This window comes from Anarhichas minor, unplaced genomic scaffold (assembly GCF_050575085.1).
Source record: "Anarhichas minor isolate MPS153535 unplaced genomic scaffold, ASM5057508v1 ptg000003l, whole genome shotgun sequence".
NCBI lineage: Eukaryota > Metazoa > Chordata > Actinopteri > Perciformes > Anarhichadidae > Anarhichas > Anarhichas minor.
The window spans coordinates 12,863,574-12,881,257 of record NW_027466449.1 but is presented as its reverse complement, the minus strand read 5'-3'; the positions used below and the strand labels follow the sequence as shown (position 1 = coordinate 12,881,257).

Sequence of the window (17,684 nt, the reverse complement as noted above, 5' to 3'; positions counted from 1 at the left end):
CAGGAATGCAGGAATTGTGTTATTCAAAAAAAAAACTCGCATAAACTTTCATATCATATACTTTCCTTTCACTCTGTGAATATGAATTTCAGGTTTGAAATGTGCCAGACGTAGGCTTGAATTCTCCGTTCCCCTCATGTTTTTTTTACATGCATTAGTTCTGTTAACTGGTGAAAGATGGATGTAGGTTTAACTTGTACCTGATGTTTGAAGTCACATGTTTTGGAAAGCTTTTTCCAGAGGTACAACAATGGCAGCACCGTCAGCTCAGGGCCTCAAACGCCAGCTTTCTCCTTTTGCTCTTCTTCTCAGAGGAACGCAACATTATAAGAAGGAGAGGGCAAGACGCACCAGAGATCAGGCAAATTGATTTAGTAAACGGTGGCATCAGCTCTAAACCGTATGACTTTTTCCAGCTGTGCGGTCCATACTTATTTTGTATATATTTTTACACAGATCTGTCAGTGCTGCCCTAAAACGCCCGACACCAGGAATGCAAACAGCGGAGCCATTCTTGTTTATGTCTTGCATTGTGGCCACTGTGGGCACTGGCTGAGCTTGTGGTGGAAGGGGCCCACATGTGTTTGGAATGGATAGAGTGGTTAGTTCAACTGTGTAGTTATTCCTTTATTAACAAATAGATTTTATTGTTTCTTTCAGAGTTTTTCATCTAAACTGTTTTAAGGCTGTATGCAGTTAGTGTTCTCTATACCACTCGTGTGTTTAATGCGCTTAGATATTGCATATATCTGCTGTTGCTCAACTCCACATCACAGGTGCTCAACATCAGTGTTCATTTACTCAAGAGGTTTCAGACAATACGAAGGCACTGAAGAACCTCCATGCTGTAAATATCTGGGGACCCACTGGTTAACCATATTGCCTAATATGATTTATAAACCACTTCTATTTATGCAAAATGTGCTTTAGTTCTCTTCAGATAGTGAACAATTATTATAAAATACACAGAATTTGTCTGCAGCTGAGTACAATTTATTTTAATCAAAAACAATAGAAACAATAGAAATGTTTGTTATTTTTTCTCCTAGATTTAGAACTAAATAATTACCTACATAGTTGATTAAATATGATACTTTTTATACTATATTTGCATATGATGTAACTGTAATGTTAATGATCATCAGTCCCATGGTAAAGTAACTGCATATAGAGCCTGTTGCACAAATGTTTGGAGATTGCCATAATGCAGTAGTTCCCAGAGAAAAGTCCCCCAGCAGGTTTCTGGCAAAAACAAGTTCCAGTTTCATTTTCTTATTGTGTCAGTTAAGGGAAGCAAACTGAGAGAGAAAATAAAAAAATAAAAAAGAGCCTGGGTCATTGGTTTCACTCTGCCCTCTGTTACCTCCACACATAAAGTACTACTGAGGACAGTTGGTATGGAGATACTTCTACCAACAAAACTCCTCTGGAGTTCATCCATCTGCTGTTACATGCATCAAACTGTAGGTTTAGTGTTGACTGAATATATCCTTTGAAAGGTTAATAAATAAGCCTCAAAACAAATTTGGGTTTCCTTACTAATCTGAGGTTGTGATATGAAGTTGATGTTTGTAAACTAAAAGGGTACCCCTCTGTAGTGTAACATGTAAAGCCTACAATTAGCAACTTCCGGACAATAATAGCCTACCAGTTTTGGGATATATATTAAAGTCAACGATTAACCTACTTTTTTTTGGAGATAATTGTAGCTCATTAATAATATATCTAACTCCTCTGGTACAATGATTGAAGTTGAACAACAGTCAAAAAATGCTGTATACAAATACTAAATTATTAGTCTATATGTGAAATATAAACAAAAAAGAAACCAAATTAAACTTAAACAAATTACAATTTCAACGAAAGATATATTACTCTCCTTGTATATAATGTGAACGAATCATATGTTAATGCAGTAGCAAAAATCAACACTATGTTCAACATAATTAACAAATAACGTGATCTCATTTGTAAAATCAGCGGTGGAATGTGTTCGACGGTGCAGCGCATGCAGAACGGGGAGGAATGCCTTGGCCACACCCCCACCTCCCATGCGCCCAATCAGTGACCAGCACGGTTTCAAGGCACCCGCGGAGTCCCAACCGTAGAAAAACAAAGCCTCGGATAACAACAAAACTCATATTTTACATTTCAGTGAACACGGGAATCCGTTTTATTGGATCGAAACCGACAGTAGAGGTCGATTCTCGGTGTTTTTCGTGGCCGTTTAGAGCCTTTCGGGCGATGTTGTTTATTTGTAGTAAGGGGGGGCTTGAAACCGCCCTCCCTTGCCCCATTTCCTCGGTTGTTTTCCTTCTCTCGCCTGGATTCTCCATGTTGTTGGTGCAAGAGTGAAGGCTTCTCGGCGATACTACCAGTAATAGTAGTGGTAAACCCGAGACGACGGAGCGGACAGAGTCTCATATAGCCTAAAAAAAAATACATATCCAAGTGCCTTGCCCCCTCTCCGTGCGGCGGACCTCCGAGAGAAGAAGAAGAAGAAGAAGAAGAAGAAGAAGAAGCGGCGGCGGCGGCGGGGGAATAAAGAAACCAGATCAATCCTACTCTCATCGGGGATTTGTTACTGAGGCGGATGACAAGTTACCTCGGTGAATACTTGAGTTGACTTTTCAATAAAACCCAATGAGGGATGCCCATCAGTGCTCGGGGACAGGATTTGAGGATTTTGAAGGCTCCGTGATTGTCAGATGGAAAGTTCTGTTATCACCCAAGTGCAGAAAGAAGACGTTCAAGTGTCACCGAAAACAGGTGAGATGGGCCCGTGTTCTGTGAGCCTTTGAGTTATTATTCTATCTGCTTCATTTGGTGTTTATTATTTGGATATTTTCTGAATACTGATCGGTGTATCGAGAGAGCCTGTAGTGCGCCCATTTGACAGTTTGAGCGCTGCGGACGCTGAGCGCGGTCAAAGAGGCGCATTGCCCCCTTTGTTTTTTTACCTTTTACCAAACAAATCTTTTATATTTAGATCTTATCACTATGAGATACAGAACCGTGGAGTCTGAACGAAGCATACTGTGCTTATTTACTAGTACTATTTTTGACCAGAAGCCGTTTTTCTTCACCTGGAGATTATAAAGATCATACAACTGTTAGAATAAAACATTTAAACTGAATAACATCCATCAGAAGCTAGATTATAATGTAGATTTGCCACAGCTAGATTATCCCTCTACTATTGAATATACGGTCAAGTAGAAGTTCATAGTCTCCATTGCGCACTGGGTATGCCATCCAGAGCTTATTGTTGATCCTGTTGTTATGTCTTTTTGTTTTAATCTTTGTTGCTTCTTAACATGTGGTGTTGTGATTATGGCTGACTTCTTCTCAGCGGTGCTGCTGGTGATCATGGCCACAGCTCTCCAAAAAAACAAGCTGCTGTGTATTTATGTCGATCAGGTTCCAGCTTGTTTGGCACCATCCCATATCCTACTACTACCAGGTACAGCTCGAGGAGCTCGTCTGCCACCACAGGCAGCACTGTAGTACAGTGTAGACCAAGCTGTGTGGTTCATTTATAAACTATGGTGTTCATATCTTAGTGGTGGTGGTGGGGGAGGTCACACATCAGTGCGTAATGGCACGGAAGACTGCTGCAATGTTCCCAAGTTTGCTTGTATTTTACTTGACGGACAAACAGCACAGTTCCTGTCTGAAATCACAATACATGTTAGAGGCGGATATGTGTAAGGGCGTCCAGATTGGCTGTTGATTAACTGAGGGGTTGTTTAGAAATACCAGGTGCCGCGGTGTTGACAGAGGAATGCACAAACACACCCCTCTGCTCACGCCCATTGTAGCGCCGTTTCAAAGATTTCGTTGTTTTGCACGCTTTCCTCGGGCTTGAAAGGAGCTCTGCTCATTGATTCCCGGCTCGTTAACATCGTGCATATTGCATGATCATACATTATACACAAATAATGTGTCTTGTCTTTTCCCCCTGGCATGGCTCATTAAATGTCACAAATAGATCTGTGCTGGATTAATCTGCTGTTATGCCATCCTTCCACATGCAGGGGAGATATAATGTGGTCGTTATGTCATACATGGCCAATGCTGCCGTCCTGTGGGGAATCAATGGGCTGGTTTACACTGGTTGTCAGGAATCAGGATTCACATTAATCATTTGGAATGTATTGAAGGGACATCGATATTTAATATCGATATTTTTCAGAAAATAGTGTGCAGGACTAATGAAGGACATCTGACGAATGACCAAATCGAGCTCCTTTGTCTTAAAGAGGGTGTTGTGTAACATGTGTGTCTGCATTATGTCTTCTGAGCACTGAGGGTCAGCATGGAGATTATTAGGAGTAAATCTCTTTCTCTCTCTCTCTCTCTCCACTTTTGACTCTATATCCACAGTCCCTCTTTCTAGTAGTATTTACTACGATGAAGGTGTATTGATGGGTATAAATTATGTTTTGCAAGTCCTCACATGAAACACACTCGAGGGAACTTGCAGGAATGTTTTTTTCTCCCTTTCTTTGACTAAAAGTCTTGTGTGGGTCTGGGACACTCCTGGTTATGGTGACTGATCAAAGACCCGCACAGAGCATTGAGGTGTGACTGCTTGTCCGGCTGACTGACTGACTGACTGACTGTTCTGGCTAGCTTCAGGCAGCCCTGGAAGGTCTTGGGAGTTTAAAATGGTTGGAATGTTTTCTGTCTGTGTTTTCTGTCGAAGGTAGTGCTGAAAAAGTGTGGGTTTTCCCGCCCTCTGTGATTATATAACGTGTACCAGCCATTTCCAGCAGCAGCAGCAGAGGCAGGCGCATTAAAAACAGATTTCAAGTGCGGGCTGTGGACGGAGGGACAGATGCCTTTTAGGAAAGGGGAAGCTCTTACATGTAGCGCATAACTAATTATATTGAATTTAAATAATATTTTTCATCTATTTCCATGTAAAAAGATTTGTTTTGTGATTACCTTTAGTGTAGTGATGTGTGTTTCCATGTTTCACTTGGTTTCCTCATGAAAGTCTCTCTCTCTCTCTCTCTCTCTCTCTCTCTCTCTCTCTCTCTCTCTCTGTCTCTCTGTGTGTGCGTTAACAGGCCAGGTGAGCCGGTCTGCCCTGAAACAGCCTCGGAGTTGCAACATCTTCAAAGCGCTCTTCTGTTGCCTCCAAGCTCAGGATGGCCCCAAACCACCACCGCCAACACCACCTCCCCCCCACCAGGCCTTGCTGGAGTCATACGAAAATGGGACGGTTGTCAAGGTAACACTATTCTCATTCCAGTAATGTTTCACATCACTGAAGACCTCGGTTCAGTCTGATTTTTGTTTATGTAAGATTTCACATCCTTGTCACACACACACACACATACACACACACACTGCCTGTGTGTTTGAATAGTTTGGCCATCTGTAGGAATAAACTAAACAGGCTGTTGTAAAAAAAATGTGCTTATTATTGTCTTCAAGCATTGTTTTTTTTTTACAAGTGCGCACTAAAACTACTACTGCACCTGCTCTGAACATCTTGAAAGCTAACCGCAACTGTCTGCGGATATGGAATCATTTTGATGTTCACACTTGATCCTCCAAGGAAGATAAGAACGACAGAGCGACGATCAATCCTTTTAGGCAGACGGCGTGCAGAGAATGGCGTATTGTGTGCCTCGTAATTGCTGAGGTGGGGAAAAAAACAAATAAAGCCTTGAGCGCCTGCTGTACTCGGCTGGCCACGCTGGTGAACGCTGTCAGCCTGATTAGAGCTTCAGTAGCATGTAAGGGGCATTTTAATGAGATGCCATGTTTGTTCACGTTGAGGAGTGTCCTCCAGCATCAGGAGCAAACAGGAAGCAGCATCTGTGGGGGCCTGGTTATTGTCTGGATCCAAAATGAAACGTTGGCGCTGATGGGGTTATGTTGCATTGCATTGATTAGTTGGTGAAATAATAATCCTGTTGTTGTATGTTATTTGTCGTCAACATTATGTAATATATTGATAATTCATTTCAGATTGGCTGTGCTCATCAAGAGCCTAGAACGAAACAATATTAACAAATCTGAAAATGAGATTACATCAAGCTAATGTGTTCTCCCTGCAGGTGAAGGTCTACAGATGCGTTTGGGAAATATAATGAAAGACATAAATATGCTAACCATAAAGATATGCAACATCGACGATATTATCGTAAATAATGAGGCTCACTCCTTCATCCACGCATACATGCAGCTCTGAAACTGAGTCAAATTTCCCAGAGGTGAAATTAACCGGCTACGGTCTGATTATCATATGAATCAGTGTACTATCAGGGCTAATAATGCTCCTTAGGTGTAAACAAAGCGCAACACAAATGATATAGGTGCGTGTTGGACAGTAGCATTTAAAGTATTTGTGTGTCTTCTTAGGAGCCTGAACCTAGCCTCCTGCCTGAGGTGGAGGCCCAGGACCAAGGGAAGCTATGCGTGGTCATAGACCTGGATGAGACCCTGGTGCACAGCTCATTCAAGGTACCAAAGCTCATTCACTTGGCCACCAAATAAGCTTATTGTCAATGCTTCATTTTAGTGTGTTTAGTATTTTTGTGTAGTTTGCGTGAAAGCTCCTTCTGATTCACCATCACATGTGCTTGAGGAACATCAAGTGAATTACATTCTGTTTGTGTAGGCTCTTCACTGTAATTAATGGCCGCGGTCTAAGTGTTCAGTTGTTATGTAATGCCATGTGAACGTACACCCATGTGAATGAGCATGCCGACCAACTCCCCCTGTGTTCTCCCCCTCCAGCCTATTAGTAATGCAGACTTCATCGTGCCTGTGGAGATAGAGGGGACCACACACCAGGTAAAATGCTTGTGTGTGAGTGTGTTTGCTGTGGAGGAGAGGGGTTTGTGTGTGTGTGTGTGTGTGTGTGTATGTTGATGTGTTTGCAGCGGTTGCTGAGCTGAAAAAAGGGATGGGTCTTGTAACTGATCAGCCAGGTTTTGTTCTGACGGGCGTACGGAGCCCTCTACTGGCCAGATGTTGAACAGGGAAGAGAAAGTGGAAGTGGATGCATCAGCAAGGAAATGAGTCGTTTCAGCCTCGGTTCATCTAAAATGTCATATTAAGTGATGCAGTACATGTTACTGCCTCTGTGAAGATGTTGTAAAGTGCTCAGCTAGCACACTGTGTTGGACCATTTGTTCAGCTTCTCACTAGTGGAAATGTAATTAACTAAGAAATGTAATTCCTGGGAGCCTATCTGGAGGGAAGCATCCACCGTGGGCCTCGGCCTGGTTCAAGTAATCCAGGATAGGCTGGTTAACACTGGCACGGCCTATTCTTGATTACTTGTTTCAGGAACTGGCCGTTTGCAGCCGACGGACGGAAGACAGAAGTTCATGGTACAAATGTGACAGAAGACATGTAAATTGCATTTAAAAAGTCCTGCTGGTGGGACTGTTTACTAATGGTCTGTTTGTATTACAGGTGTATGTACTGAAGAGGCCGTACGTGGATGAGTTCCTGCAGAGAATGGGAGAGTTGTTTGAATGTGTGCTGTTTACAGCCAGTCTCGCAAAGGTACAGTACACCAGATCCTGAAACAGATCCCAAAATAGATTCTTTGTATTCTGCACTAAGTATTTGTTTGTTCAGATGTTTGATGTCATGTCAGATTTATCAGAGTTTTTTTCTGCTTTTTCTTGCCTTGTAGTGTGATAGCAGCTGCTTGACATGCTGTTAGTCACCTTAGTAGACGCCCTGCTCATGTTTAAAGCTATAGTTTGTTTACTGGAGCCGCTTGCATCAACTCCTTTTAAGTTCTCACTGGAGATTTACATTAAAATGGGTTTCCCCACGCACACAAACTAGTTGTAAATATTTCATATTTATTGCTGCATAGCTAACTGAACCAACTGACAAAGCTAATGTTAGCTTGGTAACTTGTATTAGTATTTACTTAGAACTTAAATGTGACTTTACAACACGAATGTAGCTGGTGCAACCTAATCCAGATTAATGTATTTTTTTGGATGTGTGATGTTTTAGCTATTAGAAATAAATATCCACCATTAGTTGACAGTGCTTCATTAGTCCAACCTGCTCTTCCCCTCACCTGCTCCCCACCTCCCTTTGCCTCCGTCAGTATGCAGACCCAGTGACAGACCTGTTGGATCAGTGTGGTGTTTTCCGGACCCGGTTATTCCGGGAATCTTGTGTATTCCACCAGGGCTGCTATGTCAAAGATTTGAGCCGCCTGGGCAGAGATCTCCAAAAAACCCTCATCCTGGATAACTCTCCTGCCTCCTACATCTTCCACCCTAATAATGCTGTGAGTTTTTATCTGCTTCTGTCAGATATCATGGACCTCCTTCTAATGTCGAGATCTTATTTTCCCAAATGTTTCGACAAGATTTTCTGCAGACCTCAAGCTTGATGAGAAGCATCTGGCAATGTGAGATTAGCTCTTACAAACTGATAAATCACACAAAATGAAAATGAAAGCAGATTTAGTCCTCGATGTTTTGAGAATTAAAAGGAACATTTTAAGGTTACACGGGTTACAAGGTTCATTTACAGCAGCGTGAACTGGCTATGGCTGGGGTGGGTATTTCCTTTTTTGATATCCTTTGAGCTCTTCGCAGGCGCCTCTTGTGACCAGTATCAATAATGTTCGGTAGATGGGTACCAATGATGTCCTGGGCGGTTTTAATCACCTGCCCGGGCCACAGCCTTACAGTCATGGGCCGGGCACATCCATTGCTCCTCTGTACAAGTTAACAAGAACTTGGCACTCTCGATTTATCTTTTTGTTTGTAATATACAAAATAGTGGATAGTTACAAAATAGTGAGAAACAACCACTATAATACCATCAAATGTCTTGTTTTGTCCTCTCCAAATTTTGGCTAAAACCACTTTATTGATATAATAATAGTTGCTGAATAATTCAGTTCAAATCCTGATTTATAAAACCGTACACTGCACATGCAAGACACATTTAGGAGAGATTAAAATTGTGCACCTCTGGTTACATTTGCTTGCGTTCTTTGGATCAGAACATTGACTGTTGTGAAACTTTGATTCACAGCTGCCAGGTGCAGTTCATATGTGATTATTTAAATTTTAAAAGCCAACAGTTTGTGAGTGACTGTTTGTTTTCGACAGGTTCCCGTGGTGTCATGGTTTGATGACGTGGATGACGCTGAGCTGCTCAACCTTCTGCCTGTGTTTGAGGAACTTAGCCAAGCCGATAATGTTTACACCCAGCTGGACCAGCTTCGTGGACATTAAGCTCTCAGTGGACCCGCTCCTCAGCTCCAGCTTGAGACTTTCTTCAGCTACAATAGAACCTTCTATTGACAATAGATGCTAGAGTTTTCAGACGTTGTCCTCCTTGCCTCTGCACAAAATCCTCTGTTTAGAAAGTTGTATTAGCGTGTGGGGGGGTTAAGGAAATCCGTAGCCTGAAAAACACAACGTGTTTGGCTCAGCTGAGACTATAGATCGCAATCTGAGGCCTTTCCTCTGAACTTCAGTGCTGATTATTGACAACCACTATTTGAAAGAGCGGGAATCAACAACCAAAGCAATCCCATCACACGCACTCTAGTTACAATATTAAAGTGGTTATTTTGCCAAAGCAGAAGCCTGCCTGCCCTGACTTGACTTTTGGACTTTTTTTTTTTTCATTCTTGTGCCTTTCATGGAACAACAACAACAAAAAAAAAAACAATAATATCAGCTCTTTTTTTTAAATTTCCACCAGATTTTATACATTTATTGATTTCATTTTATAGGTTGTTTTGTAAGGAAATCTATTTTTAAACGGTGAACGTGGTTCCTCTATGCAACCCAGTTCTGTGTGTACATGGACAGTACCTCCTAAGTAGCCAGTCAATAATTGCATTCAACAGATGTAAACATTACTGTAGCCTTATTTACCTTTTAAGGGAGCAGCAAAACAAAAGTATATTTCACTTTTTTGTACGATAAATATAATTTCTACAAACCATGCAAATATACATCATTAGTGGTCGGATTAGTGTTTGGTATAAGTTAAGTAAACAGGGTGAAATCTTGTCTTTGATGGTCCGTTGAAAGCAGACACACTGGAATATGTTGGCACATAGGACGACCAGAAAAGCCAGTTTTCATTCGAGGTTTAATAATAACTCGTTTGTTGCTATGTTTTTCTTTTATTACTATATGACAAACAACTTGCACTTGTTTTATATTGACAGTGCTGAAAGTAAAAACTGTGCCTTTGAAATCCAGACAGAGAATGGTGTTCTGCCTGAGAAGAGATTTGTAGGCCTACACACTCTGATGTGTCATGCTGAGCGTGAGAAAAACACTGTCAAGAGCAAGTGTAATGCCGTGCGGCTGTGGTACTTGCAGTGCAACACTTGAAATATCAAATTTTTTAGCATGTGTGAGTTTTGTTTTTCTATATTTATTGGCCAAAAATCTGTATTGTCCAGTACTTCTTAATGCTTAACATTGTTTTGTAATCCATTTGCCTACTTTGAGGCTGGCCTTGTGTTTTAACTGTTTTATATGTGCCTAAAAATCACACGTTTTGCTGTCTTAAGTTCAAAGATAATTCAAAACTTAAGCAGTTAAATCAAATAAACAAATAGATGTAAATCCAAGATTCAATCATGCAAGAACACATTTTCTTTTTCCATTTTTTATTCAGTACAACAGATATTTTGTGGGGTGTGTTTCCTGGGTAATATGGTTTTTCGATGATGTTCAATGTCTGATGCAATTATTGCCTGCATGTTAACGAGTAAAATATGACAATGAAATTGTACCAGTTGTGATGACCAAAAGTATTTGTTTAAACAGTCACAATTTGTCTTTGTGTATCAGAATAAATCAAACACTCATTTTGTCTACCCAATCTGACCAAAACTCTAAAAGACAAGGTGCTACCAGTTTTTATTTTATAATAAAAATTGGTTATATTGTACAGTTTTTGTATGTGTTTTTCTCCCCGGTGACACTAAAGGACAAGGAATACATTTTACTATATGTCCTCTTATACAACAATTAAGTATCTTTTTAAATCAATATGATCTTAAATACATGTTGTTCTACTCACATATTTGGGTTACTACAGTACTAGAGAAAAAGTAAATAAAAAATATTATTTTCATCCATCTCTCAATACTACTTGCACAGATGAACATATCCATACACTGGCCACTCAAAACTTATCTTACACATTTTATATTTTCAACCTGTACAGTGGTGGAATGTACTCAAAATAATGTACTTTTTATGCTACTTGTACTTATTCAGAGACAACTGTTATTCTTTTTTACCCCACTACATTGATCTGACAGCTATAGCTACTTTTCATTTTAAGATTTGTGATAGAAAGTCCAGGGTATGAAATCCAAAAGTAAACAAAGCAGTTAGTTTGGTATTATGATATTAAGGCATTGCAAGAAACAGATCGCACTTTAGAAAATAATAATAATAATAAAATATAAAGGAAAACAATAGTTATAACAACTGATTAATTTAAATAATTTGTAATAATATGAATACAACAACAATAATGCTATTAATTGCAAAAATGTTCTTGCCTTCATATCAAAGAAAAACGAGACCTCTAACCCATAACAGTTCAGTGAAAATATTTATGTTGCATCTCGTTGCATCATGTTAGTAATGATTAATCAAGATTCACTCATTTAAACTCCTACGAATCCATTTATTTTAGTTTGATTATTTCACAGTAGAGCTTGAACCCAGTCTTTAAATCACAGCGTTTATCAAACGGTGAGGTCGAAGTTGCAAACTGCTTAACAAACACGAAAGTCGTTGTTTTCTTGCCGTTTGAAATGGTGCAGTTAAATTTATGAGTCGGCCATTTTAGGTGTAACGGGGACATTACTCGGTGACACACCAGGAAGTATCTTTTAATAAAAAAGGTTTCTTAACAATGTATTGGGGTAACGACAACTTTGATTCAACGTTCAGTAAGTGTAATATAGACGACATGTTGATTTATTTATAAAATAACCGTATTTCACACACGGGAATGGGGGACTACGGTTTTCTGGGCGTGGCTATTGTGACGCCATCAGGCCACTGACACGTACAGCAGGAAGAAGAACGGCTGCCAAACTGTTTGTTAGCTGGTTAGCAGAGTAAGCGCTATTGTAACATATTGTGATAATAGCTTCGGTGTTATCGTATTAATAGTAACTGTTATCTGTAACTGTGCTGGCGTTATGTGCTTGAGAATGAACGAGACGTCGAATTGTGTTGACAAACGAGCTAGCTAAAACGTTAGCGTAGTTAGCCAAACTGTTCGGTATTTAGCTAACTGTTAGCTAAGCAACGCTTAGCTGTTAATATGATTTCCTCATACGACAATCATAGTGTTGGGGTGTTGCTCGATTCTCCTGTTTCTAACAACGTGTTTAACGTTAATTAAGTTGAGTTGCTTTTGATTTTGTTGCCAGATAACGGCAATGCCGTTAACACGAGTTGAGAATATGTTATTAGAGAAGCTTGTTAGCGTGTTAAGCAGTCAGCGCTTATCATTTAACTCTAGTGATAACCTGTTGTGCAATTTAATGTCACAAACCGTAATACAACGCACACGGGAGAACCTAACAAGGCTTTTCTGCCAGATATCTCCTTCAGTTTAGTTTACAAACCTACTTGGATAGGTTTAGAAGCAGTTGATATTTTGTGTTTAAAAATAAACCATTTCTGGCAGAAAGCTCCAAAGGCAACCGTCTTCCAAGCGACATGCTTGGAAGGAGTATTCAAGTTATTTTAACTTCGTCTAAGTAAGGGTAGCCATGCACATTATCGTAATACTTCAAAGTGTATCTGCTTCATTGAAAATCTTGGTTAAGTCAAGTGAAAGTATAGCAATGTTAATCATAGAATAAATCATTCCGTGTCAGTGTTATATTATTGGATGGTATACTGTTGGGTAGTTAAATCTACCATATTTTAACTGTTCCTGTGTGTTGTTTAAACATTGTTAATATTAAAAGTAGCACCAAATGTAAATACAATTTTCATGTACTTGAGTAAGTGTAGCTAGCTATTGCTCTCCACTACTGATCTTTAACAAATGATACACATATGCTACCTTTTGAATGCTGCAGTTATAGTTAAATAAAACAGTTTTGATTCTACTGGTGAATTTGGAGCTGAAGTGTAATTGTGTTTCTGTTCTGCTGTGTTCGTTCAAGAATCTCTTCAGTTCACGAGCCCTGGTTCCATCATGAACATGTTTGACCGCAACATCAACTTTGACTCCCTCTTCAAGTTCTCCCAAATGTGCGTAAGCATGCAGTAGATTGCTATCTCAGTCACATACTTTATCCACTATAACTCAAGCGCCTTTTTATCTTTTTTTACAGATCTCATTCCACCCAGGTGCACTTGAAGAATGTGTACTCCAGCCTGGCACTCTGTATGTTTGTGTCTGCAGCTGGCTCCTACGTCCATGTCGTCACACGTCTCTTCCAGGTAACGCTAACAAGATGATACAGAGTCTACTTGTCCAGGTTGATCCTGTATGTCTATGCAAATAGTGCCCGTAGGCAAAGTACTGACACGAATACTTTGTCCTGCTGACTCTAACCCACTTGGTGCTTTTTTTAGATAATTGGTTGTTGCAACATGTACGACAGATAAATGTCATAGTTTGATTTATAGGTAATTTCATTTTGAAGTCCAGCATTATCCAGTGTTCAACAAAGTTGGTAAGCTACCCAGATCTTAATGCTTATCTTTCTATGATTCATTTAGTTGATGTTTTAAACAATAGCTACATCAATTAAATAAATTACATTTTCTATGAAATGTGGTGCATCTTCTTCCCTGAAAAACGCATTATTTGGGGATTTACAGTTTTAGAAGATACTGAGTGAATTTTGGATAAATGACTGAAAGTGAAATTCCTCTGTTTCAATTCAGTTATATTTGTATAGCCCAATATCACAAATTAGAGGGCTTCTTAATATCAACATGGAAATGTATAGGACCTAGCCAATAAGATCATTATATTTTGAAAAAAATTGGTTAGAAGTGACATAAAAGTTATAAGTAAAACTGATGAGCATCTAAAACTCCAGACAAAATGTGAGAGAACAAAAAGCAAGAACTGCTATTTTGGTCTTTTGTCTGCTACACCAGTACAATGGACTTTTATATTGTGTTCTCCTTTTATAGTGGGGCTGGTACCACATGTCAAAGTACTCGTCTGTAATTTAAATCAGAATGACATAAGATGTGAGGAGACAGAAAAAGGCCTTTCAGACGAGTTCTCTCTTATCTTAACGTCTTATTGTGAAGGAACCAAACAGCTATAGTTTCAGTGACATTACCCACACATGGTGCACTGGATGCTCCATCTTCACCGTGTGGCCTTGTTCTCAGGGAGGTTTGCTGTCTGTCCTCGGCTCCTTGGGAATGATGTTTTGGCTTGCCATGACGCCACACAACTCTGAAACGGAGAAGAAGAGACTGGCTATCCTCGCAGGATTCGCCTTCCTCACAGGTAGGGTACCTGATTTTAAATGAACAAACTGCTGTCTTTGTTAATTTACGGTCATGTAAGAGTCTATAACCAGCGTTTTCCTTCTCCAGGTGTCGGCCTTGGCCCCACACTGGACTTTGTCATCGCTGTCAATCCGAGGTATGTGAAAAGTCACTCGGTGTATAACGCTTGCACATTAACTTTTAGTCAGCTAGCTGCCAGCTGTTAAACATTATAAAACTAAACAGCAATGAGAAGATTATTGTGTGATGATTGGTAGCCATCTCTCTGTACACATATAATTGAAAGTGGGAATTTACTGAAAACTTCCATTTTGTTCTGGTTCTTTTCTCAGCATCATCATGACGGCTTTCATGGGAACCTCTGTGATTTTCATCTGCTTCACTCTCAGCGCTCTCTATGCCAAACGCAGGAGCTACCTGTTCCTTGGAGGTAAAGGCTGTTTATAAACGTTGTGACCCGTTGCACTGTATGCTTCTCTTCTCAACCCTTTACAGCAATACTTACATGTTACCCATTTAATTCTTGTAAGGCACCCTGATGTCTGGCCTTTCCCTCCTCTTCCTGATGTCTGTGATGAACATGTTCTTTGGATCCGTGATGCTGTTTAAGGTAGCTGACCCAAGTGGCACCATTCCTCACTCAACTATTGATCAGCTGTGTCAATGTTTTGGCGTTAATCACGTTCTTCACATGTTCCGACAGGCACACATGTACCTCGGGCTGCTCATCATGTGCGGCTTCGTCCTGTTTGACACTCAGCTCATCATTGAGAAAGCAGAGAATGGAGACAAGGACTACATCTGGTGAGGAACATTTTCTCCTAACCAAATACCATGTGAATGCATCATTCCATAGCGAGGTGTAGCTTAGCATCAGTTCCTAAAAGTAAGTAAAGACGGGTCCAAATATCAGAGCAGCAACCTGAGCTCAGCCCTCAGAAAATGAATGGATACATTTAATAGCCAGATGCTCTTATTTGAGAGATATTGAATGATATATGGCAATTCTTTTCTTCCTCAAAAAGCATATGATATTCTGAAACATACTCTGGTATACTTTGTTTTTTAAGGCACTGCGTGGACTTGTTCCTGGATTTCATCACCATCTTCAGAAAACTCATGGTCATCCTCGCCATGAACGACAAGGTACGGGATTTTATGCTTTTTTTCTTTTTTGTAAATTGAATGGATAAGTTTCGTCATATTTAGTGTTTTCCTTATTGTCAACACATCCAATGAAAAGACCAAAGGCAACAATGAAGTGATCCTATTAACACGTGTTATCTGTGTATCCAAAGCCTGATATATGTTATTCCTCTGTGTCATAGAGCTCAATTGTTGTCCAAAAATCTTAAAAACACATTGAGCCACACTGTTGCACTCGGTGAAGGTTTATTTTGACACAATCTCACAAATACCGCCCCACTGCTGGAGATACTCACGAATACATAGATCCATGCTTGAATTCTTGTTTACGCGTGTCTATTCGTGTCTATACGCACCATTAGTCTTTAATGCATTTTACAGTTGTTTTTCAAACAGTACTGTAGATTAAATGTTTTGAACTGATTGGCTCACCCAAATCAGAACAGAAACAACATATTGTCTTATTTAGTTCAAGTAGAATCCAGCCAAATGGATACTTTTGGTTTTATTCGCTTGGGTTTTGCGATATGAGACTTCTCCCTTCGCAGTACGATGGTTGTGAGGAGAAGTTAGTTTGTGTTGTGATCCACTGAATTAAACCAGCTGACTGTATATAAAGCAGATACACGAGCATAGAATCAGAGTAATACTTTCACCCTTTGATACGTTAGAGTACATTTTGCTTGTAATAGTTCAGTACTTTTATTTTAGATCTTGTAATGCAGTATTTTTTACAGTGTTGGTGTTTTTACTGAAGTAAAGAGTCTTAGTTCTTCTTCAGTCACAGTTTGGAAAAGTTGCCATCGCTCAAAAACAATCAACACTCACTCTGTAACCACATATATATCTATATATATATATATCTATATCTATGTCTATCTATCTATATATCTATATATATATATATACACACACACACCACTGGAGTAAAGTGGAAAATGTTGTTTGGTTTTCATAACATTTGATTTCTAATGAATGTGTTTCTTACAACTCTGATTATTTGTCTGTTTTCCAGGAGAAGAAGAAGGAAAAGAAGTAAAGAACGTTTGGATAATTAAAGTCTGAAGAGGCACAATGTGCAACGCACTTGGTGCTTTTCACTTTCTGTCTTCATTTATTGAATTAACTCCTATGTGGTCTTATATTATTGAAATTCTTTAGATTTATTTTTCAAACTTTCAACAGTTGAATGCAAGTTTATGGTAAACTAATGCTAGTCCCCGTCATGGCTGTGAATGGATAATTAGACTAATGCTGCAGTGAACATGCTTGGCCTGTAGAGGGCAGTGTTGCCCTATGAAGACTCCCGGAAGCTGAGCAGCACTTAATGAACATACTCATTATTTAGTGCCATAAATGACATGACGGGCTCTTTTCTAGTGGGTCATGTCAGCTTCTGAGGCTAATCCTTGTTTTATTTGAAGTTATTTCATTTTAGTCGTTGATTTGCTTATTGTTTTAGTTTTCCTCCATTCTCTTTAGTGGAGTGTCATAAGATATGGTGTCCCATGATTTTGACAACAGATTACCCCCTTTGAGAAATTTCCCCGTCATTGTTTTTGTCCCGACAAATTTTTGTTTAGAGACCAACATTTTGAGTAAGAATGGTGAAACCTGGTAACACTGACACAAACCCTAAAAGCCCGTCGGAGTCATGGTGGTCTGCACCAGCTCATTCCGACGGACGTTTGGGGTTTCGGGTGTCGTCGGCTGGAGGAGGAGGAAGAGTCTGTGCCATCGGTCTTCATCTTGGATAGCAGGCGAGTTGTTCAGGCCTCTGCCAGTGTAAGTTTCTCTAAACATCTGTTGTCTAGAAAGTAGTTTGCCAAATGATGTGATGTTAACCTTTACGATTTTTTGAAAGTGTATACTGTGAAGAATTTATTTTATGGATGTAAAATTTAAACTAATAATTTGATACAATTTGCTCAAATAAATGTGTTGAACGTATTGGAATGAAGTGATTTTTTTTCATTCTGTCCACCAATTATAACAGTGATGGAAGGAATATTCAGATAGTGATTAAATATAGTGATACCT

At 39.7% G+C, this 17,684-nt stretch overlaps 2 protein-coding genes across 2 annotated transcripts; both read left to right on the top strand.

The window, feature by feature from the left end:
• Nucleotides 1–2,105: 2,105 nt before the first annotated feature.
• On the top strand, nt 2,106–10,929 carry ctdsp2 (CTD (carboxy-terminal domain, RNA polymerase II, polypeptide A) small phosphatase 2). The gene is made up of 7 exons (XM_076098640.1): nt 2,106–2,769; nt 5,076–5,239; nt 6,379–6,480; nt 6,757–6,813; nt 7,441–7,533; nt 8,099–8,284; nt 9,120–10,929. The coding sequence occupies exons 1-7, from the start codon at nt 2,709–2,711 to the stop codon at nt 9,243–9,245; spliced, it is 789 nt and encodes a 262-aa protein (XP_075954755.1). The 5' UTR covers nt 2,106–2,708; the 3' UTR covers nt 9,246–10,929.
• A 1,033-nt stretch (nt 10,930–11,962) lies between these two features.
• On the top strand, nt 11,963–17,594 carry tmbim6 (transmembrane BAX inhibitor motif containing 6). The gene is made up of 10 exons (XM_076098653.1): nt 11,963–12,118; nt 13,184–13,271; nt 13,355–13,463; nt 14,376–14,496; nt 14,586–14,634; nt 14,831–14,928; nt 15,029–15,108; nt 15,202–15,302; nt 15,569–15,644; nt 16,660–17,594. Exons 2-10 carry the CDS (start codon nt 13,216–13,218, stop codon nt 16,681–16,683), a joined length of 714 nt encoding a protein of 237 aa, XP_075954768.1. The 5' UTR covers nt 11,963–12,118; nt 13,184–13,215; the 3' UTR covers nt 16,684–17,594.
• The last annotated feature ends 90 nt before the right edge of the window (nt 17,595–17,684 follow it).

Excerpts from the sequence above, each read along its gene's own strand:
- ctdsp2 (XM_076098640.1), top strand. The coding sequence starts at position 2,709 with ATGGAAAGTTCTGTTATCACCCAAGTGCAGAAAGAAGACGTTCAAGTG. Across the intron at positions 5,240-6,378 it reads AAAATGGGACGGTTGTCAAG|GAGCCTGAACCTAGCCTCCT; the intron begins GTAACACTATTC and ends GTGTCTTCTTAG. Across the intron at positions 6,481-6,756 it reads TGGTGCACAGCTCATTCAAG|CCTATTAGTAATGCAGACTT; the intron begins GTACCAAAGCTC and ends CTCCCCCTCCAG.
- tmbim6 (XM_076098653.1), top strand. The coding sequence starts at position 13,216 with ATGAACATGTTTGACCGCAACATCAACTTTGACTCCCTCTTCAAGTTC. Across the intron at positions 14,497-14,585 it reads AGGATTCGCCTTCCTCACAG|GTGTCGGCCTTGGCCCCACA; the intron begins GTAGGGTACCTG and ends TTCCTTCTCCAG. Across the intron at positions 15,645-16,659 it reads TCCTCGCCATGAACGACAAG|GAGAAGAAGAAGGAAAAGAA; the intron begins GTACGGGATTTT and ends TCTGTTTTCCAG.